The 26430-nt window shown below is 34.2% G+C and overlaps 1 protein-coding gene and 1 long non-coding RNA gene across 3 annotated transcripts in view; one reads left to right on the forward strand and one right to left on the reverse strand.

Moving 5' to 3' along the window:
• The window catches only part of LOC145726028 (uncharacterized), a 32483-nt gene extending 6442 nt beyond the window's left edge, over nt 1-26041 (forward strand). Inside the window, exons 5-15 of one of the 2 annotated variants that reach the window (XM_081974962.1) lie at nt 641-871; nt 929-1294; nt 5284-5382; nt 5444-5563; nt 11125-11311; nt 12732-12936; nt 15554-15861; nt 15915-16312; nt 21861-22079; nt 25488-25643; nt 25698-26041. In XM_081974962.1, coding sequence (XP_081831088.1) covers nt 641-871; nt 929-1294; nt 5284-5382; nt 5444-5563; nt 11125-11311; nt 12732-12936; nt 15554-15861; nt 15915-16312; nt 21861-22079; nt 25488-25643; nt 25698-25840 — 2432 coding nt within the window. In that variant the 3' untranslated portion in view covers nt 25841-26041. The remainder of the gene's footprint in view (nt 1-640; nt 872-928; nt 1295-5283; nt 5383-5443; nt 5564-11124; nt 11312-12731; nt 12937-15553; nt 15862-15914; nt 16313-21860; nt 22080-25487; nt 25644-25697) is intronic. The other variant, XM_081974963.1, reaches the window with a different exon arrangement.
• LOC145726030 (uncharacterized) lies at nt 8624-9320 on the reverse strand. Its single transcript, XR_014177470.1, has 3 exons — nt 9192-9320; nt 8900-9142; nt 8624-8842 (listed from the first exon to the last, which is right to left on the reverse strand). It is a non-coding gene; the product is annotated as an uncharacterized LOC145726030 (long non-coding RNA).
• Nucleotides 26042-26430: the final 389 nt, after the last annotated feature.

Consider the following 26430-nt stretch of genomic DNA (forward strand, 5'->3'; position numbering starts at 1 on the left):
TACCACCCTGTATAGTACAATAGCGTAAAATGTCAAATAAGGAAGTAATTTTAAAAAAGGACAGCTTAAGCTACTAAAAACACCAATTTGACAATTTCCCCTGTAAAACTCCATAACTCCTTTATTTTGACTGTTACAGGGTTCTTTAATATATCAATTTCTAGCCCTTTAAATCCTCTTTTAACCAACCTGTATAGTACAGTAGCGTAAAATGTCAAATAAGGAAGTAATTTTAAAAAAGAACAGCTTAAGCTACTGAAAACCACAATTTGACAATTGACCCTGTAAAACTCCATAACTCGGTTATTTTGACAGTTACAAGGTTATTCAATATATCAATTTGTAGCCCTTTAAATGCTGTTTTAATCACCCTGTATAGTGCAATAGCGTAAAATGTCAAATAAGGAAGTAATTTTAAAAAAGGACAGCGTGAGCTACTGAAAACCTCAATTTGACCATTTCCCCTGTAAAACTCCATAACTCGGTTATTTTGACAGTTACAGGGTGATTAAATATATCAATTTGTAGCCTAAACTATAATTATTGCAAACTACAGTTAAATAATATGGAACGCAATCTTGTTTAATATTTGTAGTTATGTTATAAAATATATTTATTATTAATTTGTTAATCTTTTAAGATAAAACTCTTACCACATCATATCCAGAGATGGATCAGCCTTTGCTTAAGCTTCGAAAAGTGACAACACTTAAAAAACCCTCTGGACCAAGTTACGTTAAAATCAAATCGTTGAGACCTATCGGAACTCGTAGAGCGGGAAGATTCAAGAAAAACTCAAATTTCTCTCCCGCAGGATTCCTCAAAGTGAAATCGTCCAATCTGCAACCCATATTATTGGATAAATCATTAAGTAAGTTATTACTAGTTTGAAACTGGAGTGCTTTAAATGTGTATAATTCCTGAACAGTGCCCGATCAGACATTAGGTGAGCAACCAGTCCCCTTGTTACGTACTGTTTCGAAAAATTCAGGCAACTTGCTCTCAAAGCCTAGAACAAAACTGATGGCTTTAACCGTAGACCAGCTAAATGCCTTTCTAAAGTCGAATAATATGGTTCCTGTAGCCTCCACCAGTTTGTCTCCGGAGATTGTAACTGGCGAAACAGAGCCTGTTTCAGGGCCAGATCTAGATCCTCCTCAGAAACCGACTGTTAATGAGACCAAAACTAGTCAAAGTTTGGAAGGAACTTCCAATATTTCTGAACCTACCGTAAAGGTCAAGCAGGAACCAATGGAGACAAGGAAAGAAGATACCAGCAATACTGATTCTCAAGGTGAGTGAATTTTCGAATTTTTATAAAAGGTACAGGGTGATTTCAGTTTTACTCTCCGTTAATTTTGATCCGACAGCAGTCTAAATTAGCAAAGTTGCATGTCAAAATTGACATATGCCTTGTCAAATTTTCCACACATTTTATATAGATCACCCTCTATTTTCTTTGCTCAATCAGACAATATTTTTTCACGTAACAGTGTTGTTGCCATGAATACTAAAACTATTGAACTATTTGACTAATATTGGCATTTAGTGTCAACAGGCAAGCTCAAAATTGTATTATCAACGTCACGTGATATGCCTCTTTTTGGAACTGTCTAAATTTATTTTTAAAAGTCACCTGTCTGATGTTGACGAATGTCAACTGGCTTCTACAGTGCTGCAAGCTCAAAATTGCATTATTAACGTCACGTGACATGTCTCTTACAATTTCAGCGTTTACAACTGTCTAAATTGAATTTACCTAATTTTCAATGCTTAGGCTACATTTTAATAATCACGTGACTGTTTTTGACATGTTTTCAACCTTTAACTACATTTTAAAAGTCATGTGACTGATTTTGACGGGTGTCAATTGACTTTGACAGTGTTGCAAGCTCAAAATTGAATAATCAAAGTCACGTAACGTGTCTCTTACAATTTCAGTTTTCTCAACTGTCTACATTTTATTTACCAAATTTTCAACGTTTAAACTACATTTTAAAAGTCACGTGACTGCTTTTGACAGGCGTCAACTGGCATTTACAGTGTTGCAAGTTCAAAATTGCATTATCAACGCCTACCGTAACGTGTCTCTTACAATTTCAACTATCTAAATTTTATTTAACACATTTTCATCGTTTGAACTATATTTTAAATGTCACTGTCACTGTAAAACTCCATAACTCGGTTATTTTGACACAGGGTGATTCAATATATCAATTTGTAGCCTTTTAAATCCTGTTTTTACCAACCTGTATAGTACAGTAGCGTAAAATGTCTAATAAGGAAGTAATTTTAAAAAAGAATAGCTTAAGCTACTGAAAACCACAATTTGACAATTCCCCCTGTAACACTCCATAATTTCAACTATCTAAATTTTATTTAACACATTTTCATCGTTTGAACTATATTTTAAATGTCACGTGACTGTTTTTAACAGGTGTCAACTGGGTTATACAGTGTTTGCAATTTCAAAATTGCATTATCAAAGTTACGTGATGTGTCTCTTGCAATTTCAGCTTTCACAACTGTCTAGATCTGATTTACCAATATTTTCAACGTTTAACTACATTTTAAAAGTTATGTGACTGATTTTGACGGGTGTCAATTGACTTTAACAGTGTTGCAAGCTCAAAATTGAATAATAAAAGTCACGTAACGTGTCTCTTACAATTTCAGTTTTCTCAACTGTCTATATTTGATTTACCAAATTTTCGACGTTTAAACTACATTTTAAAAGTCACGTGACTGCTTTTGACAGGCATCAACTGGCATTTACAGTGTTGCAAGTTCAAAATTGCATTATCAACGCCACACGTAACGTGTCTCTTACAATTTCAACTTTTTCAACTATCTAAATTTTATTTAACAAATTTTCCTCGTTTAGACTATATTTTAAATGTCACGTGATTGTTTTTGACAGGTGTCAACTGGCTTTTACAGTGTTTTCAAGCTCAAAATTGAATAAACAAAGTCACATGATGTGTCTTTTAAAATTTCAATTTTCACAACTGTCTAAATTTGATTTACCAAATTTTCAACGTTTAAAGTACATTTTAAAAGTCACGTGACTGCTTTTGATACGCGTCAACTGGCATTTACAGTGTTGCAAGTTCAAAATTGCATTCTCAACGAGACACGTAACGTGTCTCTTACAATTTCAGTTTTCTCAACTGTCTACATTTGATTTACCAAATTTTCAACGTTTAAACTACATTTTAAAAGTCACGTGACTGCTTTTGACACGCGTCAACTGGCATTTACAGTGTTGCAAGTTCAAAATTGCATTCTCAACGAGACACGTAACGTGTCTCTTACAATTTCAGTTTTCTCAACTGTCTACATTTGATTTACCAAATTTTCAACGTTTAAACTACATTTTAAAAGTCACGTGACTGCTTTTGACACGCGTCAACTGGCATTTACAGTGTTGCAAGTTCAAAATTGCATTATCAACGCCACACGTAACGTGTCTCTTACAATTTCAACTTTTTCAACTATCTAAATTTTATTTAACAAATTTTCCTCGTTTAGACTATATTTTAAATGTCACGTGATAGTTTTTGACAGGTGTCAACTGGCTTTTACAGTGTTTTCAAGCTCAAAATTGAATAAACAAAGTCACATGATGTGTCTTTTAAAATTTCAATTTTCACAACTGTCTAAATTTGATTTACCAAATTTTCAACGTTTAAAGTACATTTTAAAAGTCACGTGACTGCTTTTGATACGCGTCAACTGGTATTTACAGTGTTGCAAGTTCAAAATTGCATTCTCAACGAGACACGTAACGTGTCTCTTACAATTTCAGTTTTCTCAACTGTCTACATTTGATTTACCAAATTTTCAACGTTTAAACTACATTTTAAAAGTCACGTGACTGTTTTTGACAGGCTTCAACTGACATTTACAGTGTTGCAGGTTCAAAATTGCATTACCAACGTCACGTGACGTGTATTTTACAATTTAAGTTTTTACAACTGTCTAAATTTAATTTACCAAAGTTTCAACGTTTAAACTACATTTTAAAAGTCACGTGACCGATTTTGACGGGTTTCAACTGGCATTTACAGTGTTGCCAGCTCAAAATTGCCTTATCACCCCTTAATCACAAAGTCGGAGCTCTTTAAGTGACAAATTTGCAAGCAAGTATGCCAGCTGATTGGAAATAGTGAACCAAATAAATAATTATTTTTTAAACTCGTGTAAGACGGTAAATAGTACAGCTCCGGGTATCGGGGATCGATATTCTTATTACCAACTGATTCAAAGCAAGTTCATTACATAATTAAAAATTTATAAAATAAATAATAAACCGGTTGGGATATTAAAAGGCGTTGCTGATGTCATTTCTGAGCCGCTATCATTTGTAATAAACCTATGTCTGAGTACTGGTGTTTTTCCGAATCAACTGAAAAGTGCACATGTCAGAGCAAAATCTACAAGAAGGCTGAGAAAAGTGAAGAGAACAATTACATTGCTATCTAACGTTAGCAAAGTATTTGAACGCCTCATTATAATAGAATGATAGACTTTCTGGAGAAACGTTCAGTCTTGTCCGATAAACAAAATGGATTTAGAAAAGGGAAGTCAACATTAAGAGCAACTTACCAGACGCTCACAACTGTAAATTGGGTCTCTCAATAATAATAAAAAAAAAAAATTGATCTTTCTAAAGCTTTTGACTGTGTAAATCATACGATTCTTATATCAAAATTCTATGAATATGGAATTAGAGAAAAACCTTTGGAATTAATTAGATCTTATTTAGACGGGAGAATGCTGCTTGTTGTGCAGCGTATGACCTCCGAGAAAATATGATTATGTCTGACAAGATTGAATTAACTAAGGAAGTGCCCCAGGTGTCTATCTTGGGTCCACTATTGTACATTCTTTATAATAACGCTCGCTATTCAGTCATCGGTAACCACTTTAGAAAACTATTTTACTTCGAATGATCTAATTCTAAATTTATCAAAGACTCAATGCGTGTTGTTTGGTGGTAGACTGGAAAATTAATTTACCTTCATTATAAAAATACAACTGTAACCACTGTTGAGAAAGTCATATTTTTGGGACTTACGGTTGATAGATAGGCTAAATTGAAAGGCTCATATAGATTAAGTTGATGATATGCAGGACAAAATGTAATGTTTAATGATGTTAAACTTTTGGTTTTAAGTGCATATCTATTCGTTTACTAATTTGGAAAGAAAACTGGTTTTAATGGGAACTGTTTTATAATATTAAACATTTTTTAAAAAGTTCTTTTACATTTCTGGCCAGGCGCTAGTTCTTCAGAGGCGTGGGAGGACGGGGAAACTGTTACCGCAAGCGAAACGTCTCTAGTGGACCGATTGTTAGACGCTGACATGCCAGTTTTAGGTACTATTCACACTAATTCCTATCAGTCCGACTATATACTATTTCCATTTCAATTTTCAAGGCGACTATGAGTTTGACCAACCCGAGTACGTTTCTGTCACTCAAGTGACCAACTGGGAAGACATGCCTATTCTAGAACCGGCAATGCTTGCAGAAAAAGTGGAGGAGGTTCTTCCTTCCAGTAAGTACCATTTATAACTGTTTTTTTTTGTGTGATCTAGGAATTTTAGAAGGGAAAGGTAAGGATTACTTGTCGGTTTGGAAACACTAACCTAAAATATAGGTTTAGGGTTTCACTAAAACGTTGATACAAAGAATCGTTTATTTGGTATAATACAGAATGACTAGAAACTGGTTTAACTAGAAAGTCTGGAGTATTTATCAACATTGGTTTTAGAGTTATAATCAGAACCAAGAACTACTTTTTAGCAACACAATAATGCATTAACACAAAGTTTGGGAATCGTACACAAATCGTGACAATCAAACAAGACTAAGATGACGCAACAGTCAGTGATTTAAACCCGTCGTATTACTTTGTGGCTTCTATTCTATTTTTGTATGATTTTGCCCTTATGTATTCCAATTTGCATGGTAAATTATCATAGACTGATGTTGTTAAGATAATCACTCTTCTAGACGACACAATTCTAGTGATTTGTCTAATTGCAAAATTATGTCATCGAAACTGTCTCGAGAGTGATTATCTTGATTAACATCCATTCTTTCATATAAAAACTACAAAAAGTAGGTTCCAGGGATGCTAAGTTATTTTATAAATGGTGAAATAACTAAACCTAAATCAAAACTAACCTTTGGGCGCCCAATGACTACATGGATCGGATACGATTTTCCAGTTATATGAACTACTGTCTATATTAGCCTAATTATTTACTGTCTCTGACACGTTTACGGATTTAGTCCAAGAAACAAAACATCTAAAGGTCGCGTGATGTGTCGCACTATTGCTCCTACTTCAGGTTTTCTGGTATTCGCTCACAACATCATCACGGGGTATCACCATCGTTCTGAACAGCATCAATTAGTCTCTAGCTCTTCAAAGATGACATCTGTTGGACAGCTTTGCGGCGTTCCCAACTAGCTTTCTTAAGCAACAACAAAGGTTTCCAATTGGTACCTGATTTAAACTGCACAATGTAGATTACACCTTCTTCAGCATTAGTCCTCAAACAACACACGACAGGAACAGGATGAAAATTACCGTATTTCTGGCTAACTTTCTACACAAAGTGAATCAACCTTTTGGAGCTTTCTGTAAGCTTTCTTTCAAAAATCAGATAAAAGGTCTGAAACAATTCTAAAATTTGTTATCAAAAGTTGGCATCTCTTCCTCTACGGCTACTTGTATATTCCTGGCATCCATTATAAATTTTAATTTGCAAAGTTAATAGAAACAAAGTTAAGCCCTGTCATTAATGCAAAAATGAAAAAATAAGTAAAATATGTTAAAAATTTAATTTAATTATCTCGTTTATGCCTCACTTAGCTCACAAATAAAGCCGGGTATACACGCTCATGCAATTTGCGCAAGTCGATTTGTGCATGCAAACTTGAAGGAATGAACTGAACTAGTGTTCGTCGTTTAGACGAGAAGTTCAATTTGACAGTTTGAGCAGTTTTCATAATTATTTTTACAAAATTGGTTGAGATAACGAAATCTCGCAATACTGCAACTTGTCACCAGCCAAAACAAAAAGCCAGACCGACTAAAAATAGATCAACTCAATAGAGAAGCCGCAAAACGTGCGATTGTACCAGTTACTACATTCAACAAGCAGTCGCGCAATGGCTCTCTTTGAAGCAACTGCGCAGTGTACAGGGTGGCCTAAGTGTCAGAACCATATTATTTTTTTTCAAGGTGAATTTTGCTGTCTTGTTTTCTTGTAATTGTCAAATCTTGAATTTTTGACATTTTAGACAAGTCAATGTAACTTCGTTATTAAGAGAGTTTGGTGAAAATAGCTTTTATATTATTAAATCACTTTTTTACGTAGATTACGATTATGTTAACATTACTTTTATAGATTGGTGGGAAAATTTATCCGAAACCATACATGTTATAGGTCATTTTAAAGGACAAAAAAAAATCTATCTGACTGGGTCAAAATAAAATATGGCTCTTATATAAAAAAGTAGAGGTTTTAACATAATCGTAATCAACGTAAAAAAGGGCCTTAATAATGTAAAAGCTATTTTCACCGAACTCTCATAATAACAAAGTTACAGGGTCCAAAATGTCAAAAATTGACAATTACAAGAAAACTAAAGACTAAATTTTGTTTGCGGCAAATTCTCCGGCAATGCCTTTTAGATTTTTAAATTTCTTATTGCTTCTGGCAGTTTCCATATAAAAACAAGCAAATTAGGCCACCCTGTACATCTAATATCGAATCGCGTATAGCAAATTGAGCAGCCCAAAGACAAACAATGGCCTAATTATCATAAAACGCAGCCGGAGTACGTTTAAATGTTCTTGAGTTGTATGGGCAAAGAAGTAAGAAGCCTCCGTAAATGTTTATCCCACGTTTCATTACACAATCCCTAATTTGGTGAATTTGCACCTTACCCGTTGCCTAAAACTGATTAGCATATTAGTTTTATGCTTCTTGTTCTAACAGTATTGCTAGTTTACACTAGGAAATAACCAAACGTCATTATCCTTCACCAACGTAACGTGGAGCCCGTTTCCTTCTCTCTCTTCCTGAGTTGTAAGCAGAAAAATTTGGAAATAGCACTTAAGTGGTTTTGATTTAGTTGCTAAGTTTTAAGAACTAACGGAAAATGGATTTATTATGTGTTTAGTAAGTACGGCAGTAGCCCCAATTGCTATGTTATATTAGTCCAATTCCTCTTTGAGCTCAGGAAGGGTAACTTTCCACCGATGACAAATAAGAAATCTGAACTAATTCTTTCCACAGTTGCTCTGGGCTTAATAAAAAACAAATTATAACTAATGCCCGTATTTATAAACAATGCTTCGCTCGTTCTCAGACTTGAGTCGTACTCAAGTACAGTTTTTTGTTTTATAAACCTAACTTAACCTCTAAGGCGTACTTCGGTCGTGCTTACATCGAGACTTGCTCAAGTTAGGTATTGACCTGACTTGAGCATTGCTTGGTTTCATTTTTGACGTTTCAAAATAAAACTGTCTAAAATTGAAAGTTAGAGGGTTTAAAAACACAATAAAAAAATCAAAAAGTTTATGGTTTATTTCGTCAACTTTTCAGGAAATAGATACTGTGTAAGTATAGTTACCACAAATTGTTCAAGTATAAACCATAGATCTTCAATATAATTAATAATTGCAGTATGGCACATGCTGATATAGAGGATACAGATGAATTTTTGGAATACATCAATGATGAAAACATGTTACAAAGGTGGGCCTCCTCCAGTTGCTAGTCGGTGAAATGTTTGTTCTGTGTTTTGTCTTCTTTTTCTACGATATAAAATTATATAGAGCAACCCACATAAACATTTCTATTGATCATCTTACTTCTGTTTTAAATTATTCCACAGTTTCTTAAGTTGGACAGCATTCCTGGGCACAGTTATTATAGAGCCTTGGGAATTATACTCTGTAGCAATTTCTGTCCATTCTGCTTGTTTTTTTATACAGTTGCTGCGTCGGTTCGTTTGTCCTCCACTAATTTGTGTTTGTCTACTAAATTAGCCAACAAAAGCTTCTCTTTTTGGGTATAGGCTGTTATTTTAGCCATCAAAAAATTTCTTTATGATCCTATAGGCATATAGATGGTAAAGATATAAAATTATTGTTGAATACGTACCTCAAGGGAAATAATAAATATTTAAAAAAGAAAACCACCAAACCAAACCAAATTCAAATAACTTAACGCGTAAAAACTAAAAACTAAAAAATAACTTCCGCATTCCAGGTAAATTGTCAAACATTTTTGACATTGGCAATGAAGGTAACACGAAAGTTACTAGAAAATGAAGTTAAAAAATTAAAAATTACTAGCAAAACTATCTTTGGTTATGCTTTGCCGAGAATTACCGAAGTTTTGTTTATAAAACTTGTGTCGTACTCAAGACTCGAGACGTACTTCGCGAAGTTGTACTTGAGTATGAGATTGAGATTCGTTTATAAATACGGTCATAAAAGAGAAAAAAAGGGTAGATAATTGAAATCTTGGCTTTCCAAATATTGAAAGTTTCAATGTTTATTGATAAATATTTGGAAAACGACAGCTTTTCAGGACAAAAATTGTCAAGACCAAGTAACAGTCATCCATTCCGTCGTTAGCCCCTAAACAGTCGGTTTCTTGATGTTTTGACAAAATCCTGGACATCATCAGAGTTATCCACTCCCTTGAGTACTTGCAACTCAAATATGACATTTTTGCAAAACCTTAGGAAACTGTTTTCTTTCATCAGGGACGATGCATTTAACGTCATGCATACTTGAGCATCTACGCACTAACAAGTCTTTCATCATACAGATTCCCAAATGTTATTTAATAGCAATTTTCAATTTGTACTGAACAAAATCAGTCCAATAAGTAAAAAAAATTATTGATCTAAGTTTTATTAAAAAATAAAATTTGCATGTAAATATCTACTTACAGTTAAGAAACAAAAACCAAGAAGTTAACAAAAAATACCTTCAATGTATAGGTAAGTTTTTTACTATTTTATTTCCGTTCTTTGACTGTTCGAAACCATTATACTAAAGCTTTTTCTGGACATCTGGCAAACATTGTGAGTTCATATTTTGGATAACATAAAGCTGGGGATACGTTTGTCGGTTTTTCGGCTTAAAATTTTAAAAATAAAATCAATAATCACAAATCTCCTAATTTGGACGTCTGTGGATGTCCATTTAAGGTCCTGTATCGGGAATTGGACCTCAATAGCCGACCTGAAATGGACATCCATTGGACCTTGTGTGTTGTTTGGGCACAGAACGGTAACAGTAATTCAAAACATAATAAACACAGCAGACCAACCGCCAAAGTCATATAAGCAACCTTTGTATACATGACGGTTTTTGAATCTCCATGTACTTGAATTGGACACCCTGATAAACAATTTTTATTACCCCTCTAATCAATATTATAGACACTTTTTCTTCTTTAAAAACCGGAAAATATTGGATATAGAGGCAAAACTAGTGACATAAGTATACTTTATGTGGTTTACTATTTAAGAATTTTTATAATTAACAAAACACTGACTTTTAGTGTCTTAAATTCTCGTCATTTCTTATTAATTGGCTTTTTAAATTTAGTATATTTGGTTTAAGCTGAATGATTAGACATAGCAAAAATCTTTCTTTCTACCAAATTTGTAAGGAAATTTTCAGCACCACTTATTGGTATTTTATACAAGATATCTCAGTTTAAAGTGGCCACATTTTAGTGGCATAACTTGTTACAGAAACTGCTAGTCCATAAGGGTCTACTTTCAAAAAACAAAAGTTTTGTAAAAACTTTCATAAAATAGAGTTTTTTTTCGAATTTATGCAACATTTCCTACAAATTTTTTGAAAGCTCAGCACTTTGTAATTTGCAAAGAAAGATTAATATTGCAAAACTGCCACAATTTTTTGACATAGCTACAGGTAAGAAACAGTATCAAAATTTAGGTACTTATAACTGAAACTTTCGTCTGGATAAAGGACTATTTGGTTTATTTGTGCTGTTTTTAACGGACTTATTTTAGACCTCAGTGTATTTTACTACTGATGCCTTTATGCAGAACCTTTATTAGAAATGGACGAAACTCCCGAGCAGTCGTTGGCAACTCGGATCAAAGAACAAATCAAAGTGAAAATGACTGCGGCTAAACACAAACCGGTCAAAAGGGTGGCTGTCAAGGAACCGGCGGACGAACCTGCTTCGAAAAAGGCCAAAGAGACACCAAAGCGGGACAGTGCGGCGCAAATGTAAGTGTTTGTTGAAATTTAGTGTAGCTTTTTTAATCGAGTGTTGGGAAACTTTTGTTAGGGTGAAAATAGGTTTCTACCGGCTAAAAGCAAACATGAATATACGAGTAATCAATGTGGTAAAGAAGAAGTTTTTGTAGGGTTGTTACGTGTAGTTTGACGTTAATAAAACGGTACGTTGCTTTTTTGTGTACAAAAATGTTTCACTGTGTGTTTGGTTAAGAATGTCTGGTGTTATAATTCTTCTATTAATTTTCAGGATTTTTTATTCTAAATTAGTGCTAAATATTTGGCGTTTAATTTCAATTTAAGAAGCTTCTTTTACCTTTTAAAATTATTGCTTTAACCGATGATTTTTCGTAATAGATGTGCAGGTAAGGAAATTTTAAAATTGTACATGGGAAACCAGTTACTAGAAGAGAAAAACCAGTAGAGATCAATGAGTTTGTTGGCATCTTTGTTTTACTCAATGATTTTTAATGGTTCTCTTTTCTTACCACAAGTTTCTTATGTATAATTTTAAAATTCCTTGTATATTATTTATAATAAATGATACAGATATGAACATTTCAAACTTATACATTGGAAACTAGTGATAAGAAGAAAGAAGTATTACAAATCAATGGGTTAGACAGAGATAAATTTGGTAACATGTGTCAGTTTGTGAAGGTTTTTGCCATCTTTGTCTATTGATTTTTAATGATACTCTCTTCCTATCAGTGGTTTTCTATGTACAATTTTAAAATTTCCATACTTTTATTTTATTCAGTTCAGAAAATAGGGTTTTCTATTACAAAAATGGTATGTTTTTCTTGTAGTTCTTTTTCGAATTTTACAACTTAAAATGATCTGAAAAGTTCGGTTTTGGTATTAAACAGAAAATCAATATGTATAGCATTTTTGGGTCTATAAAATGGTATAAAAAAGTCTTTTTAAATGGACAAACGTTTTATAAAGGCAATCTAACCAAACGCGTTTCTTTCATACTGTTTCGTCAGTTTTTGCAAGATATTGAAAAAATGTTGATTATGGAGTTGGCAAAATTAACAAAGCAATCAACTTTGATCCAAAAATTTGGAAATTCCTGTCAGAAAAATGTCAGAGGCAAATAAGTTTTTTAAAACTGACATTCATCAATTACGAAATATGTTAATTACATTTTTTAAAAAAAAATATGGTAACGTTGAAGAAAATTTTAACAGGTTCAAGAAATACTAAATTATTTGAGTATTTCTGATGTTCGTACAAGAAATAAGCCATTTAAGTTGGTTTCTAACGTTATTGTTTATTGTTATGCTTGAGTAAAGTATTCTTATGTAAAAAGTGGATCTTTTATAATATAAGTAAGAAATGTTGAAAATATTTAATGTTTCTTAAGTTTGCATTAAATCTCAGTGATTATAGAGTGAGTATATTTCAGTCCTGAGCAGCAGGAAATAGACCATGAACCTAAAGACATTTGCGTTTTATACACGAAGTTCACCAACGACGGCCACTATATGAATGACCACGACTATCTGATCAGTCCTTATTTGAGAAACAACATGATTACTTACCGATCTGGCAGGAGAATGTGCATGTGTTTGCTTTGCGATTCGTCCCATCCAGACTCGAATCACGTTAAAGTAAGTATAATGCTCGTATTTTTATTTTAGGACAATAAGTATGTTGTTTTTAAGCTAAAAAAGTCGGTTTTCATTGGTATTTTTTTTCTTTTATCATGTCCTTAGTGTTCCATAATAATAGGGCTGTTGTACACTATTTGCAAAGTTATTTCTATTTCTGACAAGGCATAAGGAATTTATCAGCAATTAAAGTTTAAACGAAATAAATGTCGGTATATGGATATTAAAAGACTAATATACTTTGGTTTCTGGTCTTCAAACAATATAATAACAAAATATGTGTAAACATAGATGAAAAAATCTAGAGAAAAGTAGTTTTTAACGCTCACTAAAGGAAACCCAACAACGTAATGAAGACCTTGGGCTCTATTTTAACTACACCCTGTATAAATGAAGAGAGAATAGGCGCTAAGTTATAAAAAAATATTGTTTTTTGGAGCTTAAAATAGGTCAAATCTGGTTGCCGGTCAATTACTAAGTCTGAGAGAAAACAAACTGTTCTTCAAACATTCATTGATGACTATAAGAAAACTATGTTAAACTGTAATTCTTGGCAAATTTTGACAATTAGTCACATATATCACGTGGTTTTTAGAGAATAATTTAGCTAGTCAGTCACGTGACAACTGTCATAAATCTCAGAAATACGTTTTGTATCGAATACTGCACGAAAACTTTTCTAAACCCTGATTTTTGCAACTATTAAGCACAGTTTAACAGTAAGGAACAAAATTTCTTGTCAAACCCACTTGGAGTGAGAAAATTACTGTTTTAAGAGCATTTTTGGAATTCTTATTAAATTAAAATAAATTTCCTGTCCAATAACCTGAAAAAATACTATAAAATACATACAGGTCCAGTTTTAAGTGTCAATAATTCACCATTTGATAGCTAATCAAAAAATAAGTTGACTTGCATTATGTAATTTTTCTGAAAACAGGTTTCCTAAGAAAGACACAGTCCTCCAAATTTCAATTTAAAAAATCGTTTTATAGTTTAAAATTGAACATCCAAGACTTGTGAAAGTCCAAATTTGTACTGAATAGTCTAGAAACTTTTTTACTACTAGGAATGGTCTTATGATTCGCTTTCTCAGATTGCCATCCTGGTTGAGTGTCTGAAACTGGCATTCAAGAACAAAAAAAAATTCGGAAATCAAGACAAAGATTGTATTGTGCATGAAACTCATTTTTTACTACTAAAAATAATATAAAAGTTGACTTTTAATGCTAGAACTGACTTTACTAGGACTAAAGAGAGTCCAAAAGTATATTTTCAACACTTTAATTGGTGTACAACTCAATTTTCTGGACTGGACAACAAGTCTAGAAGTAAATTAAATTTTCTATTTTATTTCTAAAAATTAGTTCTCAAGACTATTATTGTAGTATTTGGTACCAACATTTTTTACTTTTATTACTGAAGAAACTTGACTTTTGGAAATAGTCTTAAACTCGATTTTTCAGTCTTAAAAAGCACTAAAAACAGTCTGAATTTCTTAGAGGTTCTACAAATTATTGCACCTATGAGTATAGAAGTCAATTTAATAGTGAAGAAGCTTGAAATAACATTTTCAAGACTATGGTCAGTGGACACACTGGCTTTTAGGCCTGATAAGTCAAAAACTTTAAACACTAAAAACAGTCTCGTTTATTAAATACCCGAATTTTTAGCACTGAGGTGTCTAGAAGTCGATTTAATAGTGACAAAGCTTGGAATGCCATTTTAAGTCTATGAAGAATGTAAAAATTGTTTTTTAAGTTTGCTATGTCAATAACTTGGTGAAGATAGTCTTGAAACTCGATTTTCCAAGCTGAAAGCAGTTTTGAAGCACTAAAAATAGTCCAGAATTCGAAGAAAATGAAAAGCAAAGTAAAAAGCACGAAAAGTTAGTTTTCAAGACAATTTTCATGAATCTAATGTCAATGTCCTGCATCTAAGACTATTTTCAAGACTAAAATATTGAAATTTGTCTTCAAATTATGAAAACTTACTTCAAATGCAAATTTTAAGCTTCTGATGTCACTTTTCATTAGTTCAGTTACATTTTGGGGTTTAAGTCAATTTTTAAGGTTTAAATGTATGAATTTGTAGTAAACAATTCTTGAAAAAGTAGTTTTTATGTCTACAAGTCAATTTTTAGTATTAAAGTCTCTCGATTTGCATGAAAACTGGTTACAAACACAATTTTTAAGCTTCTGAAATTTTTATCTTTTCTAATTCAATTTTAAAAACTAAAGTTTTTTAGTTTGTCTGGAAACTATGAAAACTGGCTACAATAATATTTTTTAAACTTTTTAAGTGAATTTTCCGTTTCCAAGACAATTTTTAAGTTGGGTTGGGTTAGTTTTGGGTTTTTGACCGTAATAACGTGTAATAAAGTGCTTGTTCCAAATTTGATCAATATTGCTCCAACGGTCTGACAAAAAAAAACGTTTTTTTAAACAGAAATTTAAAGGACTGTATTTTCCTTAGGAAGCACTTTTCAGGAAAATGACATAATGAATGTCAACTTATTTTTTAATTGGCTATGGATTGGTGAATTATTGACATTTAAAACTGGACCACCCTGTATACATACATACAATACAATTTACACCACTTACTTTCATTTTAGCATATGAAATACCACAGTACCAAATGTATCATTTGTAACGCCGACTTCAAAAACGTCTTCATTTTGAACTTGCACGTACGGGGCCATACTAAACGTTGTTTCGAATGCGAGGTAAACGTAACCTACGCCCGATACCATCACCACGAAAAAGTACATCCGTTCCGAGTATTAAAGAACGAGCAAGCCAGACAAGAAGAAGAACAAGCGGAAGCCGACAGCATTTTGAAGGTTTTATTGGCGGAAAAAGTTGATGTTCCCAGCGACACGGCCAGCACTAGTCAACCGAAACGCACCCTGCGAAGCAGAAGGTTTATTCAAATACCTTAAATATATTAATAAATTTAAATTTTTAATGTTTTAGAGGTAACAGAACGGCAACCAAAACACGAACCGTACGGAAAAGAGCGCCCAGAAAGAAGCCTGAAGAAATAACTTTGATGGATCTTTTAAATAGCTCGGTTAAACCCGACGCAAGTAACCTAGACCTAGAACAGTTGGGTTCAGCTACCCAAAATACTCCTGCAAGTAGCAATACCGCGGAAGAACCGGTGAAAAAACCCAACAGAAGGAGAAAGAAAAAGTTTTTGCTAGGCAGACGCAAGAAAACCACCAAAAGTTCAAAAAAGAAAATCAAAACGGAAACCGAGGAAGATGAGTTTCATATCGAGTATTTTCCGCTTCAAATTAGTGAGGCGGGACCCAGCGACGAAGTGAAACCTAAAATTGAAAGCAAACCTGTTGTGAGACGAAGACAAACGAGTAAGTGCAGTTTATATACATTTTGTAGTTGTAGTACTTACTTATGTAGTAACTATTTCCTATGTTAAATCATTCAGTGCAATGCCATTAATTTATGAAAAAGCCAAATAATAAGAAATGACGAAAATAAGTTGAACACAGATACTTAAATTGAACGAAATTTCATGTAATGTAAGTGTTTAGTTGGTTCTCTAAATCGCGTACTAAACTGAGTTACCATGAGAGCAATCCCCGTATTTCGATGATCTATGGAGCGAGTATACTCAAGATCTTTTTTAAATGATGCAGGTGAAAAATACGTATATAGCCGGGTCCACATTAAACCGATAAAGGAGAAACTTTATGTTTTTCAACAATTCTGCAACAAAGTTGGTACATTTCAGCAACAGGCAGCAAAGGGTTTCTGTTTTGTTTGTCGATTCAGTGCGGACTGAGAAACAAAACGTCCAATATCGTTCGCGTGTAGTCAATAGTTTTTGTGAAATCGATAAAGAAATTTATTTGGAGGAACTCTGAATGTATCAGCGGAAGAAATTGAAAGAAAAATAAGAAATATCAACTCTCAATATTAAAAAGAAAAACGGAACTACCAACAGTACAAAAAGTGTGGCGCGGGACAAAAGTTTGTATCAAAATTGTTTGGATATGCGCCTATGAATTTTCTTAAGGACACAAATAAAGGACTCGGTGACTCGTTGAACGTCTTCTTTTCTTCTTCAAATTTAACAAATATAATAATAACCAGCCATTAATACGAAATCGTCGTCTTCTTCAGCGCGAAAACGGTAACGAAACATGCTACAGTGTGGACTGCAAAGACAAAACGGAAACATGGAATGTTTGTTGCTGTTTTTTTTTGAATAAATGGTCTGCGATGTGGACTTTGTTTCAAAAATGTTTTGTTTTCTGTTTTTGTTTTGTCCGTTTAATGTGGACCCGGCATATCTTATACCACAACGTTTGACCTGGAACTTAGAGATGACTACTCTTGAAAGTTATATGATCATGATCAAGTAATTTTGATCATAATTCATTCAGCGAATAGATGTGATAGCATTCACTTAAAGATCTCTGCTTTTTAAGGAAAAGAACCTACCGGTCTCATCATAATAACATGTTCGATATTTATAACGATTGAATAAACTTACTTTGTCCACGACCAACCAATAATGTACTAATATTCAGCGTGTTGACAGAAGCTAAATGAGGGTCATATAACGTCAGAGTGATGCGATTTGCGGTATTTGATGTAGACATCCACTTATGTCTTTGCAGTTACTGCTAATTCCCAATAGCATCTTCTTTACAAATCCACCGCACTAACACAGTGCAGGAGTTTGCCAAATCATTAGGTATATTCCATGATTTGTATTTGAAACATTATTGGTGTAAGGAGGTCCTTACTTCTGTGGTTTGCCCAAGTTGACATTGACAACGTCAGTGCCCCCGTGATCGTAGAGGGCGACGCTCGGTTGATGCGTTCAAAAATATTGTTACGGTTTGGGCCTACTGAGCTGTTACAGACTTTGCCTATCGCCCAACGAAGCATTAGTAGCTGCATTAGAACGACGTTATGGGGATCAACATAGGAAAGGAGTGTATCAAACGCAATTAAAGGCAAGTGAAAATCTACAAGAGTTTGAGGCCCAAATTCGTCGCCTTGTGCATCTGGCTTACCCAGCCGTCCCGGAGGAAATCCAAGAAGAATTTGTGGCACAGTATTTTGTAGATGGGATTCGAGATCCGGAGGTAAAGAAATGGCTGAAGATGTTCAAAGGGAGCAACAGCAGCGAATTACTGGTTCGAGCGCTGGAAGTTGAAGCTGCGTGCAATGACTTAAAGCCAGAGACTATTCAAGAGGAGACAGTACCGCCAGCCGATCATGTTGCTACATTAATAGTTGAATGAACAAATGGCAGCATTAGGAAATGGTCAGTCCACACAGTTAGAACGATCACGTCCGATCACTAGAGTGGAATGTTATCGATGTGGACGCAAAGGACACTATAGAAGGAATTGCAGACAGCGGTCTTGTTCTCCAAACCCACAGTGTCGACGAAATCAGGACATCAGAACAAATCACCGGAATTCCTCTGCTAAAAGAAACATTACGTGTTATAATTGTGGACGTAAAGGACATTACCGCTGGAATTGCAGACAGCTGTCTCGTTTACCGACACCGCAGAACTGGCGTAACCAGGAGCAGGAAATGAAGAACCCAGAAGGGCAATTATCACGATATGTAGAGGATCGTCAAGCTTTTGATAGTGACTTAAGGCACCGGAAAGGACAAATTTATGATGGATGGAGGATTGGTCAAATTGCGAAGGTGACAGATAAAGAGGCTACAAAAAGAATGAACAGCAGCGTTTCTAAGGAAGACATAATAAAAGGACAGCGCTCAGACTCTGATTTGAAAGTAATCAGAAGATGGTTGGAGAAGGATTTGAAACCGGATTGGGAACAGATTTCCAGATATGGACCAACAGTAAGGCGTTACTCGCAAATGGAAAAGTCCAGACGGAAAACGCTTTGTTTACCAAACAATAGTGCCCAATTCCTGCAAAGAGAATGTGCTGCGAGAACTACATGACAGTCGCGGAGGAGGACACTTTGGAGTAAACCAGACTTTGGCTACAGAAGGGATCCATCACAATTCGGGAACTTGAGAGAGAGAAGATGAAACCAAACAACGACCGTATGAAGATGACACTGGACCACAGAACAACTGGTGGCAATTATAAGGAAGGTGATGCTGTGTGGATGTTTCAACCCAGAAGGAACAAAGGATTAAGTCAAAGATGGCAACGACACTGGGAGGGACCTTACAATGTGGTAAAAAGGTTAAACGACGTCGTGTACAGAGTCCAACGCAGCCCCAAAGGCAAGATTCAAATTGTCCATCTGGACAGACTCAAGAAATACCAGGGACTAGATGAAGCGGATCGGGACGATCACCTTTAAGAGGAGGGCAGTGTTACGGTTTGGGCCTACCATGCTCGATACTCGATGAAACCGATGCGCCGTAATATCTGGCCGGGCGCGTGTTAAAGTAGGCCACAGTTAGGAAACGACACCTGGAAGCATCTTTGATATTCGAGGCAAATCGCGAAGCGTTTTGCGGTCATTCTAGAACGTGGTTTGCGAATATAAAAGAAGCGGTGTCGACGACGGCGTAGTAGTGTAGTAGTGATTTGGGAACGCGGTAAAGTTTAAATAGTGGAATAATTGTGGAATTGTAGTAGTGTTTTTTTTAGTAGCTGAGTTAATTATTGTACGGAGTGTTTTAAAGTGTAAATAATAGCTATTTATGTAACCAGTTACGAAAAGATCGATTTTGTGTAACGAATGAATGTTTGTAGGGCGAGCGCAGCGAGGTCCTACAATTTGAATGAGTTACACAATAAGACATTTTCGAAACGTGTTGCATACATAATTTTTTCTAATTTTGACCAAAAAGCGGTAAAAACCATCTTTTAAAGTGATTTAACACAAATATTCACTTTCATAGCACCTTGTATGAACTGTGACAACGACATGTTATGATGGATGTCGCCCATATGTTTCTACGGAAATGCATAAAAACAGGGAAAACAGGGTGATGAAATAAACTTTTCATAACTATTTACATAAAGTAAAACGTTTTGTCACTCTAATCAGTTTTGAAAAGTGTCACTTTATATGCCATAATTAGAAAAATTTATTAATTGTTGAGTTAAATTGACTTTGTGTCAACCCACGGGAAAATCGTAACAATATATACAATTCACACCATGTTGTTATGTAAATAAATTGTTCACGTGACCCATTTTTTCCCCAATTCCGTCAGGATGCGTACACTAAACGCATTCTAAACGCGACCCTGATTGTATCAAGTTTGACATATCAGTTGTTTTGGCGCATTTCAATTTTATTTCGGTACTTTTAAAAGAAATATTTGCTTCCTGCGCTATAATTTTGGTTAAAAATTAGTTCGAATAGTAAGTCGGAATCAGGTTGCACCCCACCAGAAATAGTACCGGCTGCCAAAACGACAAGTACAAACTTGCTACCAGGAAAATCGAAATCATTGTACATGTCAATTTACAAAACTTTCATGGATTGGAGAAGTACCTACTAAGCAGATTAATTCATTTTCTGAGAGAATTTTATTGGTTTATTTTATTGAACTATCCACTAAATACAAACCTTCTACATTGTGGACCACCTATTCAATGCTAAGGAGTACGTAAGACATTTAACTTCACTTGGCATTAGTGGTAATGGACAGTGGTCGTGGACAAAGTATAGTATTATCCTAGGGGAGATGTTTACGTCACGAGCCTTAGGGATTAATGGCTATCATAAAAAGCTCGTTGAATAATATACTAGTAACGATCACTGTGTTATTGTGCCTTACGCAATAAATAGTAATTTATTTGACAGACCAGATTCGTCTTATAGAGTGGTAGTTGTCGAAGTGCATTTCGAACTTTATTGGTCAATCGAGATAGAGCGTCAACTTGACCAAACTCATCTGTCTTGACATATTCTATATCAAAATTGTAGCCAATGAGGCGGATAGCATATTCGCGAAGATGAACTGCAGTTTTGCTTTGAGTTCGTTGGTTTTTGACATAAACAGTGCAAGCAGAGGACGGAGTGGTCTTCGATGATAAATTCTCTTTTGTTCCTCACATCGAACAGGTGGCTGCCAGCGCCTCTAAAACTCTGGACTTTTTTTTAAGAAACTGCAAACATTTTGCTAACCAGTCTACTATCAAAGTGCGGTATAACTCCTATGTAAGATCAAAATTTGGAGTACGGTTCGATAGTGTGGTCCCCTATATACAACTCCCACATTCAAACTCTTGAGTCCGTGCAAAGAAGATTCCTGAAGTACCTGATGTTAGAGAGGATAATGTATACCCAGAAGAACTTTTCAGAACTGCCTCTGGCTGTACGTCGGGAGTTACAGCCACTCTCGTTTCTCTATAAACTTACCAACTTTAAAATTGACTGCGAATACTTGTTGGAGCGGTTATTTAATATTCCTCGTACGGCGGTTAGGCATCAACCAACTTATTGGCATTTGCGAGGTCCAACATCCTATACGCAAAGCCTGTTACAACTTTAACTGTGTAGCAGCGTATTGAGATATTTTTTGCGACAGTCTCTCGTCTTTACCCTACCTCCCCCTACCTTTTTGTGATTGTATTGTGAACTTCATTCTTTTTTATTTACTTTAGTTATTAATTTTTTAATTTACTTTCGGTTACATATAATATCTTTCAATTTCCTGTAAGTGAGCCTCGGCCTGTTGGCTCTATTATTATTATTATTAAATTAAAATGACAACGTTTTTAATTAGACAATCTGCCTTTTTCGCAAAAATTGTTCACTTCATTTGTTTGGCAAGCAAACTTTAGAGCGAATGTGATGTCACCATAACGTAATTTGACATAATTATACTTTGACCAACCGATAAAACAACGTCATCGTTCTACTGAGCGTTAAACTCACTCGGCGAGCTACTTTCTTTCTACATTATGTATTTTTGGGTTTTAAGGGAGAAGAACGCCTAGAAAATCAATTAGCCCAACACCAAAAGTCGAAATCGAGGAAGTTTGTAAAGATCCACTTAGCTTTGACACGGAAGAGGTGACAGAAGCCGATTTTTCAAACATTCCAGTAAAGAGCAGTTTACTGTTCGAAACCATGACGCCCATCAAAATCATTAAAATGGAATCGAACAAAATTGTTGTCACTCCTATTGGACCTGTTATGAGTAAGTAGTATACACTATGTTATTTTAGAACTGCTTATTTCGTTTTTAAGTATTAAAAACCAGTAAGGGTCGGTTAATCCATCTGCTATTAAATTACCTATAAATATTAGACATTAAACATTAGACTTTTTGTGTATATCAATCGCTGAACAAGCTTTATTGGACGAATATCTTTATAGTAGAAGTAAAATCACAAAACCATTTAGTGCCTACTCTCTGTCTCTGGAGAAGTGAATTTACTTCTGTCTTAGATTAGTTCTCAGAATTTTCTCAGGTTCGCACTTAATGCAATTCTTATAACCATTTTCGGTTATCGAAAAAATAAAAATTACAAATACATCTACAACGTTTATTAATTTATAAACGTTTATTTTATGATAAATATAAATCGATAACCGAAAAAGATCAATTAATTGGTGAGGAAAAATCATTATTAAAGAGAGTGAGTGAAAAATTACAAAACTTTGAAGTCATTTTGGGAATTTTATAAAAATATAATTTAAATTTTTTATAATGTTTTTGTGGTCTATTTTAACTCTGAAAATCTTATTAACCCTATTTTTCATAACAATGTTTCGGCTACTAAAATGCAACTTTGCCTATTCTATAATTTGTTTTCAGAATCACACTTGCATCTAATTAATATCAATCTAATTATTATAAAATTAATATGATCTTATTTTAAGTTCTAACTGACAAAGGCACTAAAAATTGTCATTTATTCTGACAATTTTTAGTGGGTTCTCGGGAAAAAAAGCGCTTAAAAAGTTAATTATTTTTTCTCAAAAAAGCATACAAATCTGTAAAAAAGCTTTAAAAAAGCACTATTTCAGAGATGCAAATTTTTTTACTTTTTTTTTGAATTCAAGTTCTCGAATTGAAGCTTTTAAACAGCTTTAGAAGCATACGGAAGATTTTAGACTGTTTTGGAAATTTCTGTTCTCAAAATTTGTTTTAACTACTTGAGGAGCATTTGGAAGGTTTTGGACAGTTTAAAGAGCATATTGAAGGTTCTGGAATGATTTAGAGGCGTTTGGAAACTCTTAGACGGTTCTATATTTTTTTGGAAAATTTAGACAATTTTGAAATTTTTTGGAAGCTTCTTGACTCTAGTTGAAGAGCATTTGGAATCTTTTAGACTGTTCTAAAAGCTTTTGGAAGCTTTTAGACTGTTTTGAAAAGGTTCCGACGGCTTTAGAAGCATTTTGGAGTTTCTGTAGTGTTTTGATATCTTTTTAGATTACTTTAGGAGCATTGAAGGTTCTGGACTGCTTTTAAAGCATTTGAAAACTTATAAACTGTTCTAGAAACTTATGGAAGCTTTTAGACTGCCTTGAAATTTTTTGAGAGCTTCTAGACTAGTTGAAGATCATTTGGAAGCCTTTAGAGCGTTCTAAAAGTTTTTGGAAGGCTTTCGACTGCTTGAGAAACATTTGGAGTTAATCGTTTTCGAGATATTTTCCAAAAACTACTTATATGCACTTTTTACCGAAAATTAGTTCAAAAACTGAACACCCTGCACCTTGGTTATTTTTGGGAGTTCAGGGAGGTTTAACCACTCAAATGAAACATCTTGAATTTCTCTTTTCAGTGGTGTAGAGCAAATTCTATCTAAAAAATTGTGTACAGGGTGAGCAAAAATAATGACCCACTAACAAGTTCGTCCACATCCTGTATTGAGATTCAAACGTTACGTAGTTTGGTTTAGTGGTCCATTAAAAGAACAATTTTGCATTCTTGTAGTTTTTATGTAAATCTAACCGTTTTCGAAATATTACGCTTTAATTCAGGCGGCGGTCAGTATAGTAGGCCAGGAAAAACCTTCATTTGGACAAAATTTCGGTGCATTTTCCCAAAAAATCGCGAATAACTTGATTATTTAAAACGTTCCGTATAGACACATTAAATGATCGTAAGTAGCTAATGATTGGAGCTATCACGTAAGGTTGCGCGGGCACCGCTAACATGCCCCGTCTGGCCGCTAGAGGGCGTCATACTTGATTACCTTTTTTCGGACATTTTTCTAAAAATGTTTCTAAAAAACGATTTGAGTTAGCAGTGTGAAATTCATGTATGCCTCTCAAAGAGACGCAACTTTCATTAAGTATAAGATTTTACCGTACAACAACGTACCGATCGACCTTGAAAAAAAAAACTAGATTTTTGACATTTTTAAAGGAAGTATACATTTTTTATATACATTTTTTTGGAAAATTTTTGAATTTTGATAATAGTCTTTAACTGCCTTAGTTGGTCAAGGTTAATGATAGAAATGTGACGTAAAGTGTCATGTGTCAAAATATAATTTTTAAGGGTGCCATGTCTTGAAAACTGTAAAAATGTTCTAATTTCAAAGTCAGTGACAAAATGGCCACAGTTACAGCAAAACAGACACCAGATTTGTGTTCTCTTGAGCATTTCAAAAGTGTTTACAGTTTAAAGAACAATGAAGGTCTGGACTGCTTTTAAGGCATTTGAAACCTTGTAGACGGTTCTAGAAACTTTTGGAAGCTGCTAAACTGTCTTCAAATCGTTTGAGAGTTTCTATTGGCGTTTCAAATTAAGATCGCACCGCCAGTTGAACTAAAATCGGGCAATCCAACCTAAACACTGTAAATGACACTTTCACTTCATATTTATGAAACCAGTGCTAGATTCCTAACCAAAATCAATGTAAACAAACGGAAAAATGACAGCTGGAATGCCCGAAACTATTTTAAAAACTGATCACCAGAGGGAGTATCTCTTATCTTGAAACGCCAATAGATACGTTGGAAAACATTTGAAAGCTTTTAGACTGTTTTGTAAGCTTTTGCAAGACATTTTGGAGCTTATATAGGGTTTTGGAATGTTTTTACATATTTTTAGACTACTTTGAAGCATTTGGAAATTATTTGGTCAGTTTAAATTTGTAAATTAATACTTACCCATTTTCTAACAGATAATTGGTATGTTTTTGTCTCTCAGAAGCCTTCAATATCTCAATATAGCTTGAAAAAACTAAATTAGGCACAAAAAGAAGAAAAAAGCAAAAAAACCTACCAAATGATGTGTTTTTGCGTAAATCGTTCACATTAGATGTCAAAAGTTGGCTGCTTTTATAATTTACAAAAATCAAAATTTCTAGAAATCCGGACCCTACTTATTAGGGTCATATAAGCACCTCTCTCAAAAGCAATTTATTTTTCAATCAGTTTAGGTTAGTTGTGAGTATAAGTGATCACAAACATTTAGAGAGATTTCTCAATTTCTTCTTAATTTTTGTTTAATATTAATATATTATGATACTTTCTTGCCAGAAACCTGTTTAAACAGTAATAATGTTTTACAATTTCAAGTATTTTTGCAGGCTTTGTTTTTTCTTTTGCAAGTTACTGTACTTTTGTTCTGACTTTTCCTTATTTCAAGCGGTCCGGCCTACGTCACCTTTCCAAAAACCGAAAAGAAGAAAGACCGCCTCGACCACTTCCGACGTTCAACCAAAATCGCGATTTGATACGCTTATAGAAGAAACTGAAAGGCATATTAGAGAAGCGAGATCACTACGAAAAACTCTAACTTTAAGTAGGTTGATTTAATAAATTATTAATCAGTATTTTTAAGAGCAAACATTTGCAGAGGCCAACTTAAAAAAGCGTCAAGCGGCCAAATCAACGAGTGTGGATTCAACAGGTGAAACAGTGCCTTTGGAAGGACCGAGTGAGGAGGATGTAGACGGTCTTGACAAACCAATTAAACAAGAAGTTGACCCGTTAAGCTAGAATGTTGTTTAACCCGTTAAGCTGCCTATGTTAGTTTCATACCTTAAGTCAGTGAGTATGTTTTGATTTCCTTTTTTACATAATTTATATATTTTCGTGCATTTTACGAGAGGATGAAGGAAAGTGGCACTTAAGTTTTGTACAATATTAAAACTTTATTATGTTGTTGAGTAGTAAAATGCTCTGTAAATGAACATTGAATGCGTGTTACGTTATTTGAGTGTTTTTCGTTGATTGTCCTGTTTCACCGTTCCTTCTATTCGATCCTAATTTAGAAGTCGTAGAAATTTTGAGTTGAAAATAATAAAAAGGGACGTTTAAAGTACAATATGAAACAGGGTGCCGAACACTGGATGGTAGTAAATGGTAGATATGGCAACCCAAAATATTTTTGCGGCTTTTATTAAAAATAGCAGAGCAACTTTTTGATGTTCGTCGTATGACTTTAGGGTAAAAAAAATATTTCCATAATAAAAAATCGCTGGAAAATATTTTCAAGTTCTAAAAATAACCACGAGAGGTGCCAACTGCCATCTTAAATTTTAAAATTGCATTTTCTATAAATTTTGCATAACAAACTACACAGTTTT

Source organism: Ips typographus, linkage group LG3 (assembly GCF_016097725.1).
Source record: "Ips typographus isolate SLU linkage group LG3, UJ_Ityp_2.0, whole genome shotgun sequence".
NCBI classification, from domain to species: domain Eukaryota; kingdom Metazoa; phylum Arthropoda; class Insecta; order Coleoptera; family Curculionidae; genus Ips; species Ips typographus.